The sequence below is a fragment of the Ahaetulla prasina genome, chromosome 1 (genome assembly GCF_028640845.1).
Source record: "Ahaetulla prasina isolate Xishuangbanna chromosome 1, ASM2864084v1, whole genome shotgun sequence".
Taxonomy (NCBI): Eukaryota; Metazoa; Chordata; class Lepidosauria; order Squamata; family Colubridae; genus Ahaetulla; species Ahaetulla prasina.
In genome coordinates this window covers 37,195,775-37,214,438 of record NC_080539.1, presented here as the reverse complement: position 1 = coordinate 37,214,438, position 18,664 = coordinate 37,195,775, and the positions used below count along the sequence as shown (strand labels likewise).

At 41.5% G+C, this 18,664-nt stretch overlaps 1 protein-coding gene and 1 long non-coding RNA gene across 6 annotated transcripts in view; one reads left to right on the top strand and one right to left on the bottom strand.

The window, feature by feature from the left end:
• Positions 1–5,500, bottom strand: part of BCL11A (BCL11 transcription factor A) — a 218,692-nt gene extending 213,192 nt beyond the window's left edge. Inside the window, exons 1-3 of one of the 4 annotated variants that reach the window (XM_058164864.1) lie at positions 5,377–5,500; positions 4,542–4,622; positions 2,882–3,149 (exon numbers count right to left, since the gene is read on the bottom strand). In XM_058164864.1, the coding sequence (XP_058020847.1) occupies positions 2,882–2,936 (55 nt within the window). In that variant the 5' untranslated portion in view covers positions 2,937–3,149; positions 4,542–4,622; positions 5,377–5,500. Of the gene's footprint in view, positions 1–2,423; positions 2,718–2,881; positions 4,509–4,541; positions 4,623–5,376 lie in introns of those variants that run through there. The other 3 variants (XM_058164870.1, XM_058164867.1, XM_058164866.1) reach the window with 3 other exon arrangements.
• On the top strand, positions 2,591–15,561 carry LOC131189064 (uncharacterized). 2 transcript variants are annotated; one of them, XR_009152893.1, is made up of 3 exons: positions 2,591–2,722; positions 12,418–12,684; positions 13,875–15,561. It is a non-coding gene; the product is annotated as an uncharacterized LOC131189064 (long non-coding RNA). The 2 variants fall into 2 exon arrangements; XR_009152894.1 differs by adding an exon at positions 12,005–12,088 and having other exon boundaries at positions 2,622–2,722; positions 12,460–15,561.
• The last annotated feature ends 3,103 nt before the right edge of the window (positions 15,562–18,664 follow it).

The window sequence follows — 18,664 nt, the reverse complement described above, 5'->3', positions numbered from 1 at the left end:
CTCATTTTGTTTTCTGTTGTGTGGATAAATAAATAATCAAATACTATGTTGTAGTGCGCTTGATCATGTAATAATTATTTTAATGCTGTTTTTTTAAACAGAACTAGTGCTGCTGGGGGGGGGGTTAATAACAAGATGAAAAGCAGTAACTGTAAATATTCTATATGGGAGGGAATCTGGTAAAAGAGTAATTTGAATGTTACAATCCTTTCCGAAAGATTAACACAGAAAACAAAATTAAAAGCAAAAAAGGAAGAGCTGAATTAGAGAGGAACAGAGGGAGATAAAGAAGGGAGAATATCTGAACACAGCATATACATAAATAAACAGAACTCTCACCCCACCTTCCTATGCCAAATGAAAAATATAGAAAATTAAAAGATGTGTGAGCAAAAGGATCAGGTTCAAGTTCACTAAGCTTTCTTGATCTCACTCTGCCTCCTAGTGGCTAAAATTCACATTGAAATTTAAAAAATTATACAGAAAGGGGGGGGGGGGAAGAATTGTTTTAACCCAACTCACATAAATTGCCCTCTCTGCTATAATCTCATTATCCTCCATTCTCGCATTTTGCTCCCCCAAGACAAGGGAAAGAAGACATGAAAAAATTAACTTCTATAGGAATTCTACAGATCCCTTGTTACACACCACAAATCTCTATTTAAACAAAAACTTACACTTCTCGGTAGGTATATTTGGGGCTAATTTTCAAGTATTCTGCAGGTAAATGTGGAGCAAAGAGACTGGAAGATAGTTACAAATCTTGCCTTTACATTGGAAAAAGGGGCACCTTTTCCTCCAAACAGCCACTTCACCTTCCCCACCCCCTACCTCTCATTTCAGATAAGAGTCAAATTAGGTTATCAGTTTGGCTGAAGGAAGGGAGGGAGAATGAATCTTGCAACGTGTTTGGAAGGTGATAGCAGCATGTTCAAAAGTGTGTCAGTTATGTTGCAATAAACATATGGTTTTGCATTTCAAATAACAAAAATAATTGTAGGAATGGGCAGAAAAGCAACGTGCAAGGTATTTATTTGGAAAGACAATTATAATCCATGAAATTGAGGGGCAGCGATGTTTTATTTGTTGGCTATTTTAATTAAACATTCCTGTTGCTAAACGATATTATTTTACATTAAAATGCAACCAGAAATTATTGGGAAACAGGACCACTAAAAGCTAAAATGCAAAGTTTTTCAAAACCAAAAAAAACCACCAATCTTGCAAATTAAAAGGGAAAATGGTAACAAAACAGCCCAAGGAAGACCAGTTATTTCTCTTTTGCAAATATAACTTATACATTTAATGCCTTCCTTCTTTCCACCCCCCCTCGACTTTGCCCGCTGCCTTCAACCATCTCAAGTCCAGACCAGACTTCCCTTTTGTGTTTGCAAGCAAGCACGGCTTTGCTCGAGCTTTTGTACACCGCATGCCTGGAAGGCTGAAAGACGAAACCCGAGCCATTGCAAAAATCCCTATTTTGTTTAAATAAAAAAGGAAATACAACCTTTACATCAAAATGCAATTACTGAGGTGGAAGTTCTAATTAATTGTTTAGGTGAGACTGATGCTCCCTTTCTTGTGATCAGAGCTGACACAGCTGCACCTAAGCTTGTATTTATTTTTACAATATCTACAAATCCTTGCATGTGTGCATGAATATATGTTGTACGAATTTCTTCCCCTTCCAATACGTTTTTCTCCTAGCCTGTTTTGCTGGCAGCGACTCCGCAGCACACGCGGCGTTTGTAAACAGTCAGACACGAGATTTTTCCCAATCAAAATCCACTTCCACTTTTTTTTTTGAAAATCTTCCAAAAAATAGTACGAGAGAAAGGAGGGGAATTCCACACGCATGCATATCCACACACTCCGATCCTTCTTACATGTTTAGCTGTACGCAAGCCCAAGTTTCTGCAAAGCAAGAGTTTGGGGGCTTAACGACGGAAAGAGAAAAGGAGGGGGTAAAATGAGGCTGGTAAGAGTAGGCAGTTGACGGGGGGAGGGGAGAAAAGCTAATCGTGGCGGCGCAAGAAGAGAAAAGCAGCCGATCTCCGGCCAAAAACAGACACCACGTCTGCCCCCTTCCATGCCCTTTCCCGGTGCGGAGTTGGGAGAAGAGAGAAAGAAAGAAAAAGGAGCGGGACATGCAGAAAAGGGTGGGGGTAGGCGATCTCTCACCGCCACTACCCCTATCTTGATGGTGGAGACAAAAGAAATGGTCCCCCTTTCACCCCTATCTAAAAAAAAAAAAGAAGATTTGCAAGGAATGAGCAAAGCGGATTTGAAAAAAAGGGAGAGTCGTCACACGACAAGGCGCTCAGAGAGCACCTAATCTGTCCGCGTGAAAATAAAAGAAAGTGCACCGATTCAACCACGCGCGCACACACACACACACACACATGTACCGCTTTCTTCCGTACTTTCACCCCCTCCTTTAAGCCGCCTGCCTCTTCTCTGTCCTTTGGAAAAAAAATGTGTATCTTTGCGTGCTTTCTTAAGTTGCAATTCATTTGTAAGCTGCAGGCGCGCGCACCCAGACACGCTCTCTTCCGGCAAAATATCTATAGAAGAATCAATGGGGGAAGGAGAGACAAATGGAACTTTGAGCGAGAGAGCAAGCGGCCGTAAGCGCCGAAGAACAGAAGGACCTTCTCTGAAAAGTACTGAAGGTGCTAGCGATGCAAAAAAAGAGGGAGGGGCAAGGGGCCTGAGTTTTAAGGTGAGTTGCTTTTTTGTCTTCCAATGCATTAAAAAGACGCATGCACAAACAAAGGTTGAAATGTGCAAAATATATAAAAAAATAGTTGAATTATGACTGTTAGTTTGCAAGCGAGTGTGCTGAAAGGTAAAAGGCAGAGCGGCAAGGTGGTTTACTTACGCGAAAATTCCCGTTTGCTTAAGTGCTGGGGTTTCCCTTGCTTGCGGCGAGACATTGTGGTGTTGGTTGCTCGGGCGGGCGCGCACGGAGCTCTCTCGCTCGGATCACATCGGGAAGCGCCGGGTGAGCAAGGAAGGAGACTCCAGAGAAAATACCTTCATCAATGTCTTTTGACATCCAAAATAAATTAGAAATAATACAAAGATGGCGCGGGGAAGATGAATTGTGGGATAGCAGTCATGGCTTTTTCTTTTTCTTTTTTTCCTTTCTGTGCAAGAGAGGGAGAAACAGACAGGGGGAAAAAGGGAGAGAGAGAGAGAGAGATGAAAAAAATGGCAAAAGCCCCCCTGAGCTGCAAGTTCAAGTGCGGACGTGACGTCCCTACGAACTTGAACGTCAAGCGGCTGGATGGACAGAGACATACAAAACATGGGCAGGGCGAAACTGGAGGAAAGGGGAGGAGGGAAGCTGTGCGCCACGCCAATGGACAGTCATCGGGGGCTGGACATGATCAAGCAAAAGAGTGAGGGGGGAGCCGTAGCAGGGCAAGCCAATGGACAGTGGTGGGGGGAGAAGAGGGGGTTACCCTCCTAGGCACCAAGCACACGCTGCTGCTCCTCCGGAGGGAGGCGGAGTGGTAAAAGACGCGGGGAGGGAGAGGCGTGCGTAAAGGCGCGCAACAGCCCAGGAGTGACCGCAGAAAAAGGAAAGGCACGCTGGAGGAGCAAGAAGACTTGATACGAAAGAAAGTGTTCTGTAAGCCTTTAAAAAAATCAATTAGAGCCAGGAGGGAAATTTAAAGAGAAGGGAGGGGCGAGCAGAGAGAAAGGAAGAGACCGTAAAATGTAACAAGAAGTCAAATACCATTGCAAATGAGTGCTCTTATCCTCAAAGAGTTCCTAGCAAACTGCCGCACAATTAAAAAGCAAAGCAGCGGTAACGAACAGACAAAAGTGAGAGCATAACTACCTCACCTTTTTAAGAGGTGAACACTTAAAAATTGTTCAAGTAGGATCAGGCCCAGAGGTTATGCCATTCTCCGGACAAGCAATTACCTCGGAAGGAGCAGGTATAAAAACTATGGACAACGTTGATTGTATGTCTGCTTTTAGCAATAGAGGTACACTGCCTCGAATCATGGAAGCTCTATTTGACTTAGTATGGGTTACTATAGCGAAGAATAGAAGCTGGTACATTTTTTAAAGATTAAAAACACCGTAATTCCTAAATGTTCCGTGGAAAAAAACTCCCTTTTCCCCACTTAGTTGGAATCCTCGCTCCGTAAAACATACTAGTATATAACCAGAAAAATGTGTCAAGATTCAACTTTATCAATTATTTGAATAGCCCTCGTTGAATTCAGTGACACTTGCTCCTGAGTAAACAGGAGCACACTCGGGTTGTAAGAACATAATCCGCTGTAAATAAATACAACTCTATTACTAAGAGAATCTAAGGGATTTTTCATTAGACACAGTGGAACTTGCTTCCAAAGAGATTGCATAGGATCGCTGAATTCATTTTGCCAATATCCTTGAGACCCTGGTCCTTTACAATTAATCTAAGCAAGCTGAAGGGGAGGATTGTATAACAAGCTATTAAACGCGCTGCCCCTGTCTGTTAAAAAAGCTGGAACTGGGGTCAGAGAACGGAGGTTCACCTGTTGCTTTGCAGGGGGGAATGTCCTCCGACGAAACCTAGACGGTAGCTTTGGAGACGGTGGAGGTCGTCATTACTATGTCTGTGAAAGAATACGTTATAGTTAGGTTTGTGAAATAAGTAATCCAAAGCTTTTCACCCAGCCCCCTAACCATGCACCGTCCAAAATATTTTCGGAATAAATTTAAAAGTGGGACATTTTTTGAAAAAAAAAGAAGACGGTTGTCCCTCACAAAAACAAAGAGAATGTTTGTGATTGTATCTATAATATTCTGAAGGGGGAATAAAATTACACCGGGTGTGGGGGGGGGGAAGAAAGAATGGTTTATTAAGGTAGGGGTCATATTACCGACCATGAAGGTCCTGGATTTGGGGCTGGAAGGGAAAAAATTATCTCCAACTCCAGATCACAATATATAAGAGAAGGAAAGTCTAGAAAAAGGCTCCCAAGTAAAAACACCCCTTCATTTTAAGAAGAATGAGAAGAATTAGCCCCACAAGTAGTGAAAGGGAAGGAAAGTATAGGAAAAGATTTATTGAGTTTTCTCCGTGGTCAAAAAGGCCAAGTAAGAATTCCGCGATTGTCTGCCACATTTAGTCCCATTGAGCTGATTGAGGCTCATTCTTAGGTAATTGGCTGTAGGAAGGACATACCCTCGGCTTGAGGAGGGCATGTGGAGAGGGGAGGAAGAAGCAGCCGCCGCCAAGGGAACGATAACCAGCAATTAAAAACGACCACCGCCCTAATGTACGCGTGAGAAAAGAGTTCCTCTTTACAGTAAAGGGGGGAAGCAGAAAAATCCCGCGCTGGGGAAAATGAACTTTCTGCTGTTCACCTTCCAACCACAAAAAGAAAGGCAGCCGCACAAATAAGGGAAGAGAAGGCTAAGCACGGTGGCGAAGGGTGGATCGGTTGAAGAGCTGAGGCGAAGGAACGGGAGGCGGGCTGGGGGACGCGAAGGGGCAAGAAGAGTTCGGCGCCAGGCTTGGGCGACGCGAGCAGAGCGAGGTGCGGCGGCCCCGTGCGTCCTTGCGGTGGGGGAGGGGCGTCGCGCGCGCGGGCCTTTCCCAGACTCGGCGAAGTCCGCGCGGGCACAAGGTCCCTTTCAACGCTTCCTCCTCTCTGCCTCCTTCGCAGAGACCACCTTTCAAACCATGCCGTTGAAGGCCAACAAAGAGGAGCGCGAAGGTGAAGCCGACGGCTTGATGTGACTCGTGCGATTATCGATTGTGTTGTGGTTTTGTTTTGCCTTTTTTTTTAAAGGTCTTGAATGAGTGGTGGTGGGGGGAATTGATCCCTCCATTTCAACTTTGGAGGGAGCCTGCTGCCACGCGTAGGGCCCGGATCAATTCTCTCCTCTGAAAGAATTCAAACTTGGCACACACGTACGCACACGCACAGGCCACTAACCAGCCAATGTTGTGCACTTTTCGGGTCTTTCTGATTTCTAGAGGAGAAAAGTCTGTCTGTTGGGTGCGTTTCCCCAGGAGAAAGTTCTGGTAGGAGAGCGCTTGCGGACAGGAACTTTTGAAAAGTGCTTGAGAGGCCGGTTAAAATCCTTAATGAATGATTATAAATTCCGTTTCCCGTACTCCTTCTTGGGCCCCGGCGTCGAATTTCTCTAATCTGCGCCCACTTGGGGCGCTCTCCTTAACACGCGCCTCACGCTCAGGTCCATCTTGCGGGGGCCTACCCCTGAGTAAGACCAGCGAAGGCCAGTGGGTCTTATTCCTGAGTAAGCTTGCCCAGGATCTCACTCACAGTGCCTTCCAATAGGCACCGCTTATCTTTAAAAACCCAACTTTTACACTGTCCACGCGCCGAAACAGCTGCGCCCAAACGAGTTGTGCAGAAAACAGGCGCGCTCGCCTCGTTCTTGAAGGGGAGCCTTGTACGAGCTTCCACGCGGACTCGGATACACGCGCCCACTTTCTCAACAAGCTCTACTGGGTGCAGCAAGATACCGGTACTTGCTGACCAGCCGACGGGCGGAACTGCCACCCCTCTGCAAACGTTTCGACTGCAGACCTGCCCCGTTTTGAACCGAGAGTTTTCCGAGGACAGCAAAGGGCCTCGCGGGAAGGAGTGGGCATTTGTTTCCAAACACATTCGCCCGTGTTTTTCTCGCGACTATTGACTCCACTTAACAGAACTTCCGGGCAATTGGCATAGGATCAGGGTATAATTCTTGCTGTCACCCCAACAGAAATATCTGTTTTCTTTCATCCAAACGCTTATCCGGAGAGCTCAAAAGACCTCCTCTTCGGTGTTCCCCTTCTCGGACACGCCTGCACAACCCCGGCCCTCCCAGAAACGATTTCTGATCTGAGTGGGGAAGGAAGAGGCTCTCAGAAATCAGCAGATCGATTCCCCCTCTTAGCACTTGCGGGGCTCCAAGACAACAGCGATTTCGCCTGGGCTCCGGAGAAAGGCAAAGGATGATCCCCGGGTGAGATGGAGTGGCCGTCGGCAGCGGCGGTGCCCGTGAACTAGTTGTTAATGACGCTGAATGGAAGGGGGCTCGAAGTGGAGCCCCCCTCCATAAATTTCTTCTCTGGTCAAGGGAACTATGGAGAGGAAGACAGCTGCTGAATTTCGGGCGCGCACCTGTACCTGGGCATTGGTGTGGGTTGAAGAGGGAATCGTGGCGATTTTACTGCCAGGGAAGCCACTAGCAGCCCGCCATTCCTCGGAAGTCTTGTCAAATACGCTATTAGAAAGTTCAGTGTCTCGTTGACCTTGGTGTAATCGAGTTCCCGGGTAAGATAGACGCCTTGAATTCGGAGGGTCTTATGTACCTTCGGAGGGGCAAGGCCTTTCTGGGGGAAGGGGACGTTTTGGGCGGGTGGCACTGCACCTGGCAGGCCCCGAGGTGATGCGCCTGCTGTGCTCTGTCCTGCAGAGTGAAGCAGGCCTGTGGCTGCCAGTGCCTGCAAGTCTGCTCTGAGACTTAGCTTCGCGCGCCTCCACGTACGACAAGGGCTCCCCCTAGAACCGGCAAGCGAGATATTGCTGAGGAGAGGAGAACAGCGGGAGGAGGCAACGCCGGTTTCCTAGGTTCCCTTTGCCAGCTTTCTGTCCTCCCTGGACTCGGCGAAAGCCACACGGAAGAAAAAGGCGCATTGAATGGGACAGCGAGGAAAGAGGCGCTTTCCAGCATCAACAAAATGCCTGCTCTCTTTCTTCCCATCCCACCGCAGCAATTTGGTCTCCTCCTCCTCCAGTACTACCTTCCTGCAGTCAGCGCCAGTAGATGTTGGCGGCTGAAAAATGACACCACTTGGAGTTACCTTAATGACAATCTGAACGTTGAAGATGAATAGTAAAATTAGATAGCAGCTAGGGGGGAAAACCGCCCAGTAAAACAAGGAGGCTGCGATAAGATGAAAAGATCCCAGAAAGAAATCAGACCGATAGACGGAGATACATCCGGTAGAAAATATCGTAAGGGGAAACAGGTGGGGAAGGATTAGGTTGTGAAATGGGCAAAAGGGTGCAGGAAATATGATAGAAACGCAGCTAGATGCACAGCTCTGTGGTAAAGAGAAAAAGGGGAGGTAGTAAAGGCACAAAATACAACCAAAGTTATCAATGAGCTAATATAGAAATCAGCCCCCTGGAATCAAAATAAAGTCCTTCTGCTTCCAACTAAAATAGCATCAACTTCAGTATGTTAGATGAAAGATCTTTTGATATTTTTTTCAGTATGTTTGTCTTCCAAGCAAGCATGCTTATTTGGAAAGAAGTCTTTTGAAGTCAGTGCAGCCTACTTGGAAGAAAAGTGCTTTGAATCAAAGCAAAATAGGTATTCCAAAGGAGTATATGTGCAAATCAGAGTTAAATCAATTTGGAAGTAAATTTAATATACACCATTATAAAAACAGGCAAATAATTCTATTCTTAGGCTTATGTCTGAAAATATGCTTGAAATAAGGAGCATGTGCATATTTTGCTCCTCTATCTGGAATACTACCAAAGCAAGTATGTTCCTTTAAAAAAATTTGAAAAGACCTACTTTTGCTTAGACCATGTGTGGGGAAAAAGCCAGAATGAATTTATACTCTAATTACGTTTGAAAACATTGTATTTAAAATATATATTTGGTGTGCATGAACACAGATTTTCTTCACACTGATTTACCTATAGTTAACTTGGCCATGCATTATGCATTTAGCCCAAGTTTCTGATTGCCAAGATGCCCTGAGCTATAACCTAGCCATGCAGGCAGGATTTGCCAATTCACTTGGGTAAAGCTGCCTGGTTAGTGATACAGTATGTCTCACAAGCCCAGCTATGCAATCTGGAGCTCTGTATCTTGACTGGAATCTAGCACTGTTTGTGCTTCATTAAATTTTTCATGTTAGTAGAACTATCAATATTTTTCTTTCCTTTTTTATTCTGCTTTGTGTTACCTCTGTGTGTGTGTCTTTAATTCCCAAATAAATGCCACCTTACACCCCACAAAAAAAATCTTATTTTCCTTTCTTTTACTGTAGGAAGAAACAATTAGAAATGAGGCTTGATTGGCAAAAAAGGAAACATTAATAACATTTTATTTGGAAGACAAAATTAAGAAGGCAGTTGCTGAGACCCCCACCCCTCAGGGGCATGCTCCAGACACCTTTCTTTCTCTGTTCTACAGATATGATTGAAATAGCGTAGTATTGATCTTTCTTATTGTGATGGGTTACAACTGCCATCATCCCCACTTGTTGGTTGTGCTAACCAAGACTGAGTCCAACAATACCTTGAGACCAGAAATTCCCCAACCCTGATCAAGAGTCAAAACTGAGTTTTAATATGGCTTGGATGCTGCACAAAGAAATAGATCAGAGAAACAAATGTCAACAAATGTATGCATCCGTTTAACCCCTTTATATCCAGAAGTCTTATCTCTATCAAGCAGGATGTGAATAAACAGGAGCATTCAGCTATTTTTCTACATTGTGAGAACATGCATAAAATGTATTTGTTGGAAATAATTTACTGCAACAGAAAAGTTGTAGTAAAATCAACTATGAATCTTGTAAGATCTTTAAGTCTTGCCATATTCAAGGAAGGAGAAACTTCTGAAGGCTAATAATTTCCATTGAACTGATTGTGTATCACTTCTGAATAAACTTAAATGGCATTGGACTGCAGAACGTTTGTAACTTTAGGAATTCCATTAGCAAAGTCCTGCTCTATATATTCCTTTATGCTGTTAATAGGTGATTGGGTCAGATTCCAAAATTAATATTGTTTTTTGTATAGAAGGGACCTGCCACATAGCATGCTGAGTAGATACACCCTGATAAGTTGCCCCCGCCTTACATTTTACAAGTCTATACATGTTCTTTTTACAATGTGTGCATGGGAATATATTAACATGTTTGGTATATATTGTGCACAGAATGCCTGGGGAGAATGCAATCTAGTCCCAAATGATGGACTTCTTAGATCCCTTATTTTACTGGGAGATGTGACACCATTGACCTTAATTCCCTGGAGGCTATGGATAGATAGCACTTATGATCCTCTCTAATATGAGATGTCCAAGCCACAATATTTTATCAGTCTGCAATGGAATAACTGGAATGTCTCAAATATATTTTATAGGAAAGCATTTAAAACATGACTTTTCAAGACTAATATATTAACTGATTAAAATGCACTTTTAACAGATGCCAGGTGACTTCCCATCTAACCTCCAGAAGTCTATGATTACAGATCTCAGCACTGGGATTCCAAAATCCATTTAGGCTTCTTTTAAGTGCTGTCTTTTATCAGGACCTGTTTGCAGTAAGAGTTCAAATAAATTAGTGTAATTTCAGTATTCTCCCCATCCACCATCACTATTGGAAAAACTTTTCAAATGCAATCTTTTACTTTCAAGCACATCAGCTTTCTTATTCTCAGTTTTGGCTGCCTTACAATCTTTTTAAAGGTCCACAGGACTGAAACAAATGGTCATGTTGATTTGGAGTATGGAAGAGAAGAAATTGGTATACTCTTACCTGTTACAGTTCATTTTTTCAAACATGAATATTTCTTCCTAAAAGGTTTGGTCTTGATCTTGCCTGCCTAGTAAATAAGCTAATGGATCATAGCAAGGTCTAGTGAATCTATCCAATTCTTATCTGCTGCTTATTAGTGAATCCAAGTTTCCTAAACCTATAGTTCTATATGTGGCATTAAGACTTATCTAGAACTAAATAACTGCAAAATTTAGTACTTTTGAGGAGGCTTGAACTCAGATTTTCAGAGTGTAGGATTGAACTGCTTTGGAAGAAATAATCTTGTAATATTCTTTCATGTGTGTGTGCAGAATTATAACGACAATGAAGAAAGCATGTCAGAGCAAAATTAAATTTCCCATCCTAGTGCCTTCCAAATACACTAAACTACAGTTCCCATCATTGTCAGCCATGTTTGCTAAAGCTTATGAAAACTACAGAATGACATGTTGGGGGGGGGGAGGCAGGATGGGGAACTAGCTAAATTCCAGAACAGCAAGGTGTGGACTGCAGAGCTACTTCAACAGCTGACTTTGCCATTAAAAAAAAGCATCTGGTATACATCTGTATTGGGAAAATCGATGCCACTTTCAGATTAACTGGCATAGCTTTCCCCTAGCTCATTTTGGAAGTTATAACTTGGGAAGAAGAGAGACTGTGTATGTTTTCTACTGGATATTCCTCTTCATTCTCAGAAGCGTGTGATGGCTAATTCCTTTTGCCAGGGTGAATCCAGATAAAGATGGAGATCTTTAATAGCCAACTGTCTTGCAGGATTGTTGTGTGACAGATAAAATACATAAGAACCTTTACTGTTCCCCCACAGTAGCAGTGGATTGCCATAACAGGGTAGAGAAGAAATCCCTATTATTTCCAAGCAGAGATTCATGTAGTAGGATGAACCTTTTATTAAAAGATAAAAGGTTTTATAAAATAAATCTCAAAAAGTAGGTAGGCAATTTGGCAGAAAAAGAGTTGCAGCAAAAGGCACTGGAGAATCCCATGCCTGCATTAGGGACATTCAGGCCAGAGGTGAGCAGCTCTAATTTGGGGGTTCTACGAGCAGGTCCTTTACCAGAAAAAGATTGCTGTGTCTTCCCTTTCTGATGTTTTGCCCACACACAGCAAACTCTCCCTCCAAAAACAAACACAGTGAAAGGGGAATCTCAAAAGAACCTTTCTGAGTCTTGCTTAATGGGAAGAGAGGAATCCATTATCCCGATTCAAAATGCAACTGGAAAAGACTTCATTACTAGACATAACTTCAATGGAATATCTTTTTGAGAGGTCCTTGGTCTCTTCTGAGCTTGCTTGTTTTCTTGCAGACATTTCATTACCCTAACTTGGTAACATCAGTGCAAGTAGTAAGGAGTGATATTTGCTGTCACTTTATATTCTGGTGGCTTGCCTGTCTGTGGGTTTTTTGCACACGGCAGTTTCAAACTGGCTCTTTTGCCCTGTTTATAGGGCATGAACCCATCAGGATGTTTAGCTAAGAGATTTTAAAAGCTTCTAAAGCTGCAGCACGAAATCCTAAGGCCCTGCCTAGAGGTAAGCCAACCATACGGAAGCTTGCTTTAGAATAAACATGATGAAACATATAGACCTGTATTTATTGTTGATTTTCTATTCCAATCGGTCACTTAATATATTGGAAATTTTGCTAAATTCAGTAAAACTTTGCTAAATTTTGCAGTATTCAGATCTGATCCAGACAGCATCTTTCTGTGTGGGAAGGAGATCTATTTGTTTTCAGATGGAGATTTTCTCCCAGGTTGGCCACTGTCAAGTTGGCTGCTGGGAGTTCTAGAATCTAGACCCCTCTTGCAGTGTAAAGCAATCATTTCCAACCTAGTGATTTTCTGATGTTCCAATTCCAGTTTAGCCATATTGGGACTGTGTAATACTTTCCAATCTGACAGAAGCTGAAGGGAAAAGGTTCTGGAGTTTAGAACTTGAAGCCAGTCGGCTGACAACTCTAGATTGAAAGAATATATGCCTCCATACCAGCAGTGAAACCCTCTGACGTATGCTACCAGTTCTGTGAGTCTGCTACTGAGCGCACACTTTGCGCATGCATGCGCACCTGAGACCCACCTGCGCAGCACTAAAAAAGGAACATTTTGAAGCCTTCCGAGTCTGCAAAGGTAAGTAGAACAGTTGGGGGAGAGTGGGAAAACCACTGTGCCATGCAATTTAGATTAACTAGAAAGTAGGAAATCCCAACGATTCTAGAATAGTCAGAAATACCTGTTCAGCCGAACCGGTAGCATTTTTTACTATCGGTTCTCCTGAACGGGTCCAAACCGGTAGCATTTCACCCTGCTCCATACTATATAGCTATTCTTAAGGAACAGTCCTACTGGTTCAAACTGCCTATCCTTGTGTGGTTTGCCATGGAAACTGCTTCTGAAGCTGGTTTATCTATAGCTAATGAATTCCACTGAAGGAACCATCAGAAATCAAACATCACAAGTGCAACTTTCATGGCAACTTTTATGCAATTACATTTTTCAATGGACTGTCCTTTTATATTCTTAAAAAGAAGCTTTCAGCACATCTTGAGAAAGCATAATAAAAGTTTTAATCCATCATGGCACTTTAATGGCCTAAACAGGAAAAAAAAGTTATATTCTGGAATAAAGTTAGCAGTATAAATACCATAATAAATAAATTATTGTGGGCTTTTTCAGGATCATATGAGGCCAGCATACAGTGATCAAAGAGTAGCTGGATGTCTGTTCAGGTATAGCTAGGATGATCTGTGCGGGTATAAATAGCAGATAAGAAAAGGTCCTTGCCACTTGATCCTTTCACTGGTGATTAGTCACTGAATTTCAGAATACAAAACAAGTGCTCCTTTATTGAGCTATTATGAGATCAGTTCAAACATCATGCTAAGGTGTGGTTGGCCTGATCCAATTATTGAGTAAACCATAGGGATGCACACAGCATGTTAAATCATAAACACTGGCTTACAATAGCTAGATTTATATGACATGCAAAATCCAAACTACATTTCAGATTGGAAAATCATGTGAACCAGATTTTTTACAAATCTTTAAAAATTTTAGACAAAGCTAGATTACAACTGGGATCAAGGAGAGGGAGGTTGTTGTTTCAGATAGTGCTGAAGAGAACAGTGGCATATTTGCTGCTCAATGTCACCTGAAATACAAAGCTGCTTTTAAAAGTAATGGGTCAGAAGCTGACCCATTATCAGCAATTCATTTGCCAGTTCAATCAGCTCTTATACAAGGGAGGGAGGCACAGCATCATCTTGTCCTTCATCTCAGAAATTCAAGTTGAAAAGCTTCCCATCTTTGCATTTGCTTAGGTCCAGGAGCTACAGAAAAAACAGTTGACTGAGGAAGATAAAATTGCACTTTTCAGGTAACTGAGTGGTATCACCCAAAAGGCCAATCTGCTTTTTATTGTTCCAGGGAACCAGACGCAGAATTGCAGTCTTCAGTTTCTGGAAGGCAGATTCTTGTTAAGCATTAAGAAAAATCTCCTATTAAGTAATCTGTCAATGGAATGTATTACTAAGGGAGGTGGGGACATTCTCTTTATTGCATTTCTTCAGATGGAGATTGGAAAGCCATCTACATGGGAAGCTTTGACCGGCATTCCTGCACAGAGCAGGAGTTTGGACTAATGAAACAAATGTTAAAAAGTTAAAATATGTATGTAATCACTTATCAAGCACATCTAAATGATATTAAAGTAACCAAAATATCTTTACAATCCCCAAGGCATATCACAACTTTTGACTACCCCTAATGTTTGGAAATTGAAAGTTGAAAAATTTGACACACCCTAAAACATTAACTGACTTTTACAACTCTAGGATTCCTGGGCAATGTTATTTCTAAATTTATAAAGAAGTACAATACCAACACCAACACAAACACCAATATTCTAATGCAGTCCTGCTACCCAAGCCTTTAGATTTGTTTTTGGTGTGGGATTGTGTCTTACCTACTATGTCCTCGTAATGTGCTTGAAAAGTAGATTGAGCTAAGAGATAGTGGCTAAAACCCATGAGTTTTGTCACTGAGAGGGAATTGTATACTTACAATATGCCTTATATTGTATACTTACAATATGCCTTACAAAATTGTTCTGCTCTCCAGATATATCCTTTGATCCCTATCAGTAACTTAATAAAGCCAGTGCCAAGGAATTGTAGGAAATGTAGTTCAAAACGTGGAAAACACTGTTGCCACTTGATACTACACTATTCTAATGCCAACAGCACAATAAATTTAAAAAGCAACATAATATATAATATATTTGCATAACAGAATCACCAAGCTAAATGCAGTCTCCCAGCCATGGATAGTAGCTTGTCAGGAGCTTAATACAGACCATGTATTTATTCATTCACTTGCTTTGTCCTGCATGATGAAGCTACATTTAGCTTGATGGGTCACATATCAGGCAGATATCTCTGATTCAACACTTGGAACTGCCTGTTTGTGCTTCCATGAAATCTATCTTAAAGAATATTGTTTTTATTACCTCAATATCAAATTGAAACGCAGGGTGATAATGTTGACCTCACTTACTCAAGCAGAGATTTAAAATTCTCCCTAACTATTTGTTCCTGCAACAAGTGTGCACCAATGTTATAAAAAATAATGCAATCACATTTATAATGAAAGAATATGCTTAGCTGCCTTTAAGAAACAGCTATATATCCAAATTCTGTTGTTTAAAAAAGGGGGTTCAACGTTCTGGGTTAAGCCTTTTCATGTGTATTTGAGAAGAATGCTGACATACATGTATTGCAATTAAGTGGTAGTAAAAAACTTTTTATGATATATGAGTTGTTTCAGGCTTTCCTTAAGTTGGTTCCATTCAGAGGTTTTTGCCTACAATTCCCATCATACCTAATAAGGCTCTTGAAACTATAACCAATACATCCAGGCTTGACATGAGGGGTCCTTGGTCCTCTTTGAGCTGGGTTGTTTTCTTGCAGATGTTTCATTACTCAAACTAGGTAACATCATCAATGCACTGATGTTACCTAGTTTGGGTAATGAAACGTCTACAAGGAAATAACCCAGCTCAGAGAGAACCAAAGACCCCTCCTTGTAAGAATTATATAATAAGTCAATTATTCCCCCCCATCCACCTTTAAATCCAGGTAATTTTTTTTATAATTAGCCACTCTAAAAATAACGATATCAATCATTAAACGACTCCTTCAACAAAAACAAAAATTGTACATTATCTTCCAAGACACCCCTGTGAGGTTGTTTATTCTGTGGGCTGCATGGCTGAAAATCTGATGCAAATTCTCCTAAGTCAAAGGCCTGATGCATATGACCAACTTGCTTCTCCCATGAGTGGGCCACTGACCAGTTCTTGAAAGCAGGAATGCACAGCACTATCTTCTACTTGCAGGAATGTTTTCTGGCTTATGCCAACTCAAGTAATGCTTGCTGCACTTCATTTCACTGCAGGCAGGCCTCTCCATTCCAGCTGTTGGCTGGAAAAATACCTCCATCCCTCCTCTCAATGGTCACTGCCTCTGCAGTGACTTTTTTTCACAAGTTCACAAGTGGAACAATGAAAAACTAGGCTTTTCTTGTTTTGTACAAGTTCACAGATGGAACAAGTAATGTATGGACTTTTTTAAAAAAGTGACAGAGTTCTGACAGAAAAAAAAGGTAAAACAGAAGTCTTTTTATCCTTTTCTTTTTAACATTCCAGGAGAAGAATGTTTTAAAAAAACAGGAGCTGCAGTAATGGCAGCCTGAAGGCTGTTTCGAAGAGAGAACATCAGGCTTTCACCTTGGCCAAAGCTGAGGCAGAGTCTGAAATCCAGAAAGGGGTTTCTTCAGCCAATCTCATTTTCAGCCAGTTTATGCATGGGAGACAAGCAGCTTAAGGCTGCAGTGCGGAAAAGCCTTAATACCAAAATTCTTGACACGACACTCCTGGCACTCAACAGTTGTGAAAAATTGTTCAGTCTCTTACCATAGAGCAGCTTTTCTCAGATCTCTGCAGCAATCTGAAGCTACAAGGTATACTTGCTTTTGTTTTTTATTTTTAAATAATTTTAACTATATTTTATTATTCATTTATTAAATTTGTTTGCCACCTGTCTTGTTGCAAGGCAACTTTGGGCAGCTTACATCATCATGTTAGCTAACCAGGGCCATAAATTTGAGATGGGTGGCCATATAAATTAAACAAGAAAACAAATGAAAAGGAATTGGTGCAAACATGCAACCTGTTAGAATCCAGTTACTTCTTACAACTGTAGTTCTAATATCATTGCAAAAAATAGGTTTATAAATCCATTTGTGGGTCATTATATATGACTGATGAGTTATGCTCAGATTTTATTTAATTTTTAGTCCTCTGTCACACCAATGAGTAAAATTAAATTGATCTGGAAGTTATTGATATTAGAAGAAATATATTAACTGTAGGAAGTTTTGTTAATAAAATAATAATAAAACCAAGTATGACATTAGAAGCTGTAGTTGTTCAATGTCTACAGCTCTATTTGTTGCCCAATTTAATGTAACTTTTCCTCATAATCTCTTTCATCAGATTTTATCTCTCCCCCTTTCAGTTCTACAACAATCTTAAACTATGACTGGATCATACATTTCATCAAAGGTATTACAATATTCAGGATTTTTTTGTTTTTCCAGTGTCCAACAGACTTTTTTTTGTAGTAGCAGCTGCTCAGCAAATCACATTTTTCATCAAGTAATCCCCCCAATTCCAAGGTTCGAAGAACAGATTTACTTCCTAAGTGCTTCTTGCCTGCAAGATGACTGGTAGAAGACGACTGCCAGGTCAAGGGAATAATTCAGACTTTCTCAAAACACTAATACATTTAGATTACACTTTCTACATTTAGAAACTGAAGCTAATCTATATATTTGGAGACAAGGACGGTCTAACTTTACTTACTAAGAACTGCACCTCTGTAACTTTTCTTTGTTCAAGGAAGCCGAGCACTTGCCAGATATGATGTTTGTAAATACACAACATGTTTTTCAAATCACAATAACCAGATTTGCATAAATTGGTAAGGCAAAACCACCAGTCCTCATTATAGCTTAGTGCATACATCCTGCTAAACTCTGTGTGCATGCGGTGATTTCATTAAGATGAGTGGGCTTCAACTCAGAACTCACAATTGAAAGACCACATACAATAAAGTTGTCAAATTTGAAAAATATTGCACTAAAATATTTAGATATAAATGGAAGGATTAAATGGCCAAATAGTTATCTACCACTTCCATTTTTAAAAAAGGCTGAATTTTCCTTTTGAGAAAGGAAGAGCAGGATCAGGGACAAAATGTAATGGTTCTTTTAAAAAAAAAGCTCCAAGGGCAAATTTCCACAAATGCAGCCTTTTCTCATCCGTATGCAACATGCTGCATTTAGCACCGTGAAACTGCTTCTTCTAAACTAAGTGGGACTTGGACACCCATCTTTGGCCAGTCATCCCCCTCCCAGCATTGTGGGGATCATTGAGGGAAGGACAAGAGAATAGCAAAAGCAAACTGTTTTGGATCTTGTCTTTTCCAGTTTGGATAAAACCTGAATCCTACACTTTTAAAGAGGACAGAATTGAAAATTTGCTCTGAGTAAAGGAGAAATTCTACTGAGTTTGAGAAACCTTCATGCACATGGCAGACTAGAATTTGTATCTTGTTGAAGGCTGTAGCTAAAGGCAAACAGCACAACCCCAGTGAGCAATCTCTGTCAGATACCATTTCTTTTCTTCTGGGACTGCAACCTCTTTAACATTTATACACATATGGAATGTGACTGGGCTAATTATCGTCTTGGAAATTCTTGGCGTTTGTTGCATGACACTTTTGGCAAAAATCATGCACTTCGGGTTTCTCGGCTCTTATCTACTGCAACTTCTAATGCAAAATGGAGCAGAGGGAGATGCTTGGTAAATAAATTTCATGGCGCAGGTTTTACAAAGATTAGCAATGTATTTGAGCAACTGCTTGGGTATGATCTCTTCATTTTTTTCCCCTTTAAAGCAGAGGATCTATATTTTGCAGTTACCTTTCCTGACTGTAAAGCAATCACGGAAAACTGCAGGAGGCCCCATAAATATGCAAATCGCCGAGAG